The sequence below is a fragment of the Myotis brandtii genome, unplaced genomic scaffold (genome assembly GCF_000412655.1).
Source record: "Myotis brandtii unplaced genomic scaffold, ASM41265v1 scaffold420, whole genome shotgun sequence".
Classification (NCBI taxonomy): Eukaryota; Metazoa; Chordata; class Mammalia; order Chiroptera; family Vespertilionidae; genus Myotis; species Myotis brandtii.
Window position 1 is genome coordinate 2,061,885 of NW_005366109.1, and position 7,282 is coordinate 2,069,166.

The following is a 7,282-nucleotide window of genomic DNA, read 5'->3' on the forward strand; positions in this document are numbered from 1 at the left end:
CTGCCCCAGCAGCCCCTGCAGGCAGGGCCGGAGCCACAGGAAAGGGATTTGGAGGGTGGGATGGGTCCACCAGGCCTCACTTGTAGCTAAAATCCTGCTGCTGCCTTTGCTGCTGTTGAGGTTGATTAAGGAATCATGTTATTTATTTATTTAACAAATACACTTGAACTTTGCCCTCAGAGGAGCTCCATCCTCCAGGTGGCCCTTGTGGCCTCAGCACGCTTACTCCAGGAATGTGGCTGGGGCTCAAGCAGGCCTGGTCCCCTCCCTGGGGGACCAGCACATGGTACCCTGTGTCTTTTACGGGCCAGGCCATGTCTTATAAGCCAGGACTCAGCTCCCCCGTGGGCGGGATACTCAGAAACCAGACCAGTAAGGCTGTGAGCTTCCAAAGCAAACTATTTTGATTTCAGCACACGTGTCTATTTTTGTGATTTCAAAAAGTGAAATTTTGTTTTAAATTATATATAGATCCTAAATTTTACATGTGGGGCTCCCTGGTCATTTCAGCATCTGCAGCCTCTACATGAGGAATATTTATAATCTTGAACCTGTTCAGGAAAAAAAAAAGAAAGGAAGAGGAAAGAAAAGGAAAGGAAAGAAACAGAGTTTCAAGACAAACCTAAAGGAAGTACATAAAAATGTTTGGAAGGGACCATTCTCACTTGGGTGGGTCCATCGGGGTCCCCATGCTAAAAGGCCAGTTCTGTTACCTTATATGAAAATTGAAACTCATGTTCCCCTGGTCACAGATGGGGGACCCCTCCCATCACAGGCCTGAGCTCCATGTTCTGGAACTTTCCTGACCCCTTCACACCAGGTCCCCAGGACTCCCCCTCTCCAGCTGACTGAAGCTGAGCTGCATATTTGACCTGTGTTGTTATGTTAAAGGGGAACACTGGGGAGTGGTGTTGCCTCCCCCACAGGATTGCTTTGTGCAGGAGGGATCGAGTTACCAGCAGTGAGCCCCACCACACCCGTGCCCCCCAGGACTCCAGCTGGCCTCAGCTCTGCCCCTTAGGGTGCTGTGTGACCCTGACTGCGTCCCTCTCCCACTCTGGGCCTGTATTTACCTTCTAGAATGGTTGAAAGTTTGGGAATCCTGTTGGCAGGGTGACTGGGCACTGGGAGTGGAGCCCTTGGCAGTCACAAAGTATGGGGTTCCCAGGGACTTCCTCCTCGGTGAGGTCAGAGGAGACCATGATTGACACCCATCCTCCCCTCCCTTCCCCCCACTCCTCCCCCCTAGCATCCAGTCAGGAGACACTTGCTGGGCACTGCCACACATCAGACTGGGCACCAGTCCCTGGGAGGGACAGAGACATAAAAACGTCCCTCTGAAGTGCCACTGGTTCCCTCCCCTTCTTAGACCGCCAGCACCTGGTGGAGTTCGGGGCTCTAGATCCCCTGGACATCCAGAACCAGGTGTGTTGGGGGCGGGGTTAGAAGAGAGGTTGGCTTGAACCAGAGGGCCCCCATTTCTGCCCTCCCCCCAGGGCGCCACCGTGTCCCTCTCGGAGACAGTGCAGAAATGGCGCGAATATCGCCACCAGTGCCAGCGCTTCCTGACGGAGGCTCCACCCCCAGCCACAGGTGAGTCCAGGTGGCCCCCGCCCCCCGTGCCTCGGGTGGGCATCCTTTGCCTCTGGGATGCCATATCTGCCCTATGCTTTGGGGTGTTGTCTTGTTGATGTCTATGCCCCTTGTCCCCGGCTTGGGCCCCTCAGGCCTTTCCATTCTGTGTCCTCAGCACTTCCCAGCCTGTGCAGGGACGGTAGGCCCACCAGCATATTTATAACAATGAATGTTTGGGGGTAGGGGGGTTAGGAGACCCATAGGCCTGGGTTCAAATCCTGACCCTGCAATCACAACGCAGCAACCTTAGGACGGTGAGAACAGCCATGTGAGCTACCATTCCCCCCTCGAATGCAATGAGTAAGAATAGTCCTATGGAGACTGTTTATTGAGCACTTACTATGGTCCGTCATCTCCATGTCATGCACTATGTGTCCCCACAAAGCCCCGTGGAACCGGGATTACCCCCATCTTACAGATGAGGGAAGACAGACATTAAGCAACTTGCTCCAAGTGCCGCTGCTAAGTGGCCAAGTCTGCTTGCCTGGCAAACAGTAGGTGCTCAGTGGAGGTTCGCAGAGCGCAGGGTCCTGCCCCCACCAGCCCCGTGGTGGGGAAGTGCCTCGGACAGGTGGGGACTCAGGACTGTTCTCTCTGCACCCAGACCTGTTCTGCAACCGGACCTTTGATGACTATGCCTGCTGGCCAGACGGGCCACCTGGCTCCTTCGTGAATGTCAGCTGCCCCTGGTACCTGCCCTGGGCCAACAGCGGTGAGTCCCCTCCCCTGGTGTGGACCACCCTCCGGCGTCCAGGAGGCTGGGGTGCAGTTGGGGTGGGGTGCACACTGCTTCCTCTCCACTGGGACATAGCCTTCCTCACCCCAGAAGGTCTTTAGGCCTCCTTCTGGGTATCCTGCCTGCCTTTCCTTGGGGTGAGGGGCAGTGGGGGACATTGGGCGTAACTGGGCCTGAGGCTGTGCTGGCAGGTGGGGTGGGGGAAGTGTGGGGTCTGACTTAAGGAGAAACGTGGGCCCCTCATCCAGTAGTTAGGAAAGGAGCCAGGTGGGAACAGTGCTGGGGTTTCACAGAGGCACCTTACCTAGAGGTGCCATTGCTCTGATGTATGTATGCATGCATGCATGCATGTATGCATGTATATGTGCTGGGTGTTGGTAGGTGCTCTGTACCTGGTGGTGGCATGTAGCCACCTCCTAACTCTTCAGGGCTTCGCCGGTCAGATGGACCCAGTGGGAGTAGTGGTAAGGACATTGGGGAGCTGTTCCTAAGGCCTTCCAGCTCACTCCTGCCTGCAGGGGACGCCCTGCATGGGGAAAGGTGTGACCAGATAAGTGAGGGGTCACTGGAGTACAGAGACCTACAGAGGCTGCATGGGGGTCTCTGACTGGAGGGGTAGTTAATGCACCCCCACACTACCCATCTATCTCAGGTGTCAGGGAGGTTAACGAAGACACGCACCCTACCTCCAGGAGCTCAGTCCCAATCAGGGGAGAAAAGACACTCTCTCATAACAATGATTATAGTCAGGGCTGATATTTATTGAGTACCTACTGTGTGTGCCAAGTATTGCCTGAAAGCAGGGTGTTCATTTAATCTTTACTACTACCCCCTGGTTATGCTTCTTGTAAAGATGAGGAAACTGGGGCCCCAGAAAGTTTAAGCTACTTGCTCCAAATGATGTGGTAAACGGCAGAGCCAGGATTTGAACCCAGCCTGTGATCTTACTAGTAACCACTGTGCCCGAGGGGACCTGAGACCAAGCAGAAACCAGCCCAGAAGCAAGTGTGAAAATGAGGCCCTGCCAGCGGCCTTCCTGGAGGAGGCGCCCTTTAGCTGAACATCAGGTCACCTGGCAGGGCCAGGCATGAGCCTCGCCTCAGCACTCAGGACTGAGGTCATATGAAGCCGCAGCAGGAGTCCTACAGCTGCTCTCCTTCTCCACCCCCGGGACACCACCTCCCTGAGGTGCTCAGGGCGAGCCTGGCTACAACAGGGCCCTTTACATAGCACCTTGTGGCCTGTTGTAAGCACTTTACATACCTAAACTCATGTCATCCTCACAACAACTCTATGAGGCCAGTACTCTGATTGTCTTCCCATTTTACAGAGGCACAAGCCGAGGCACAGAGATGCTGAGTGACTTTCCCAAGCTCACACAGCTTGTAAATAGAAGACCCCGGACTCAGTCAGGAGTCTGGCTTAATTGCTATCCCAGACTTCCCTGAGTGTGCGAGCATGAGCATGTGTGTGTGTGTGTGTGTGTGTGTGTGTGTGCGCGCACGCACACGTGTGTATGCACATGTGTATTCCTGGGCATGGAGACAGGTGAGTGGCTGGGCGTCTGCTGGCTGGACACAGCTTGAGGGAGAGCAGTGAGCTGCCTGCCCTCTTTCCAGAGATGGAAAAGCCGAGTCTTACAATCCAGTGGTTGTGCTGGCTGCTGTCTGAGCGGCTGTGTGAGCTGGGGGAATCCTCAGACCTCCCTGTGCCTCAGCTGGCTCACCTGGGACATGGGATGGAGCCAGGTGATGGGGGTGTTGGGAGGATTGCAGGTTCTTGAAAAATGGCTGCTGTTAATTTTTTTCTCACCCTATTTACCTCCCCCACCTCCCGGAATACCTCCCCGTCCCCTGCCTCCCAGAGGTTTGGGAGGCTGCGTACAGGCCAGCCTGGGCTGCGCCCTAGACCCCCCGGAGCCAGGCGCCGGACAGGGCCCATCACTCAGCACAAGCCGCCCCCCGCTCCCCCGCTGCCGCTGGCTCCATCCATCACCTTTAATTTTATTTGAGCAGGAAATAGGTCCTGGTGGTGCCCGTTTATGAGCGAACACAGTTTTATTGCTTTCTACACGAAGATAACGGCACAGCCCAGGCCCCTGCCAGCCCCCGCCCCTCCCTGACTCCCGCGCTAATTCATGCCCCTTTTTGACACTCAAACTCACCCACGCCGCCTCCTCTGCCCCTCTCCCTGAGGTAGGGATCTGAAGAGACACCCACCGGCTCCCGCAGCAGAATTGCTGCCTCTGGCCTGTCCTGGCCGCCCCCTGGGCAGGGGCTGGCACCGGGGGCTTCCCTCACCCCCACTCAGGGCATGTGGGAGCAGGAAGGGGGCAGTTTGGGATCTTTCTTGGGCTGACCAAGGGAGTGGCCAGTGAGTACGGGTTGGGGTGGGCAGAAGGAAGGGTTGTCTCGGGCGGGATCCTGGCAGAACACACACTCAGCCGGGATGTGGAAGAGTTTAGTGGTGGGTCACTTACAGAGGCTGGGCAGAGCTGGGGCCGGCAGGTACATAAAGCACCACGGACTACAGCTGAGGGAAGCTTAGCACCCCTGGACCCGAGTGGGGCAGGAACGGGGCTCTGGGGCCCCCATGACAGCCAGAGGTCGTGGTGACAGAGAGGCCAGCCTGAAGCCACTGCCTGACCCTCCAAATCAAGGCAGGAAGGGAGCCAGGGAGGAAACCCCCCAGCCTCTCCCCCTCCCACCCTCCTACCTTCTGCCGACACGTCCCCTGGTCAAACCCAGTGGAGGTCAGAGAGCCCAGGTGATGCTGTCCACAGGGGTCAGCCTCCGGGGGGCAGAGCAGGCCGAGGAATGAATGATCAGAGAAAGAACTACATTCAAAACAGTTAGGTCTGTGTCAGGAGCTGGGGCGGCCAGCGAGAGTCCCGCTGAGGGGTGTGTGAGTGTGTGCACTGGGCATAGGGGTGACCCCTCACCACAGGGCTGAAGAGGGCAGCTCAGCAGCCGGGAAGTGTGCTGAGGGAGGTCAGAGCCACCTCTCCTGCCCACATGTGGCTTCCAGAGAGAGGTGACATCGGGCCTGGACGAACAGGCAGAGGAAGAAGGGGAAGGAGGGCCGCCCACCCACACACAGCGATCTGCTTATCACCCATCATTCTGGTCTCGTTAGCTGTAGCCCCTCCCGATCTCTACCTGCTTGTTAGCTCAGTTCTAATTACACGGGAGACATAAAACGCGTTTAAAGTGGCCTATCACTCACAGGTCTGGAAACTCTGACAGGTGCCTCCCTTGAGTGGCAGCGTGAGAGCTCCCGTGGCGGGCCCGGGTTGCCAAGGGGAGACGGGAACGAACTTGGCTTTGGAGGAGTTCTGGCTGAGGAGGTGTCCTGAGCCCCAGCCCCAGCCTCAGTGAAGGGGTGCTCTTTGGAGAAAGTGGGGTGGGGGGCGCAGCAGCAGGGTCCCACGGGGACCATGTGTTGAAGGCTTCCTGTGCACTAGGCCCTTCACACGCTTCATCTCCTAATCGTCACCCCGCAGACCCAGGCAGGGCAGTCATTATGGTCCTGTTGACAAATGAGGAAACTGAGGCCCAGGAGGTCTGTTCCCGGTCCCGTGGCCGGTGGAGGCGGAACTGGGATCTGAACTTGAGTCTGTGCGGTTCAGAACCTGCCCTCCTCTTCCTAGGCCATGATCGGTGCTCCACCCTCACCTCACCCCACACTGATGCCTTCGGCCCGAGCCCCGCCTCGGACCTGCGTGTCAGCACTTTGGGGAGGGCCTGCGACCCCCCTCGGGGGCCCCAGCTGGGCCTGTGGTCTGTGAGAGGGGCCAGGCATCCTGCTGGCACTGCCGTTGCCAGAGCAGAGCTAATGGATTCATGAGCGGCTCTCCGCGGCCCCTCGTGCCGCAGCCACGTGGAAGGGCGGCTGTGAGCTTGATTACAGACGCCGCTGCAGTTTCCGGGAGGGGAAGTGTTTAATTGGGGGTTTTATTTCCAACACCAGGGTCTGACTTAATGAAATATCCCTGGGCCTCCTGGCACACGGCCGGCTGCCTCCTGGTGTTGACAAGACCAGAGCCAAGCCCCTGGCTGATTTACCAGCAGCTCCCGGGCCAGATAAAGCTGGGCTGATAAGCAGGGCTGGGCCTGGACCCGCTGCACCCCCGGCCGAGATGGGCATCTGGGGACCACAGCCCAGCCAGGAGCCAGCCCTGGGTTTTAATATTTGCTGCTGCTGAAGGATAATTGACAGCCACCCTCACACAGACGGTCTCAGGGATGCGGTGATCCCTGACGCTCTGCCAGTAGCGCCACATCTGTGCTCACACCACCTCCCCATCCTCCCGTCCTCCCCGCTGGCCCTGAGCAGAGGGTGCGGCCGGCCTGGGGTCCCGCTGGCAGGAGGACCTGCCGGGAGGACCCTGGATGTCGGTGATCGGCCTCGGGAAGGGCAGAGGAGAAACGGCACGTGGCCATGGTTGACTCCTGGCAGTGCGTGTGGCTGCTAACTCTTGGCTTTTGGAGGCAGAGAGCTGGGGTCTGAGTCCCGCCCCTGCTGCGCCCTGGCTGGCTGGTCTGGGGCAGGTCGCTTGGCTTCTTAGAGACTCCGTTTCTCCTCCTGCCAAATGGAATGAACTGTGTCAGGTGGTTGTGACGCTCAGAGGTGTCGGGCACACAGCAGGTGCTTGGGACAGGTTCTGTGAGTGTGCAGCCTGCAGAGTGGGTGTGCAAAGGGGCGTGATGGGCGGGCTCCAGCAACCGTGGAGTGCCAGGCCCTGAGCCCGCGGTGGCGAGTAGGGATCAGCAGGGTCAGGCTCCCGCGGGCTGAGTGCTGGGTAACTGGGCGATTTGTTGGTTTGTGCCCCAGGCAGTGTCCTCTCCCTTCCCCAGCCCCTCTGCTTCCCTCTTTCTCACTCTCCTCCCCGCCGCCCCCCCCCCCCCCCCC

The 7,282-nt window shown here is 58.2% G+C and overlaps 1 protein-coding gene across 1 annotated transcript in view; it reads left to right on the forward strand.

Annotated features, from left to right (window-relative positions):
* The first annotated feature begins 314 nt into the window (after positions 1-314).
* GLP1R (glucagon-like peptide 1 receptor) overlaps positions 315-7,282 on the forward strand; it is a 25,351-nt gene continuing 18,383 nt past the window's right edge. The window contains exons 1-4 of the mRNA XM_014545719.1: positions 315-372; positions 1,370-1,429; positions 1,471-1,593; positions 2,240-2,347. Coding sequence (XP_014401205.1) covers positions 315-372; positions 1,370-1,429; positions 1,471-1,593; positions 2,240-2,347 — 349 coding nt within the window. The remainder of the gene's footprint in view (positions 373-1,369; positions 1,430-1,470; positions 1,594-2,239; positions 2,348-7,282) is intronic.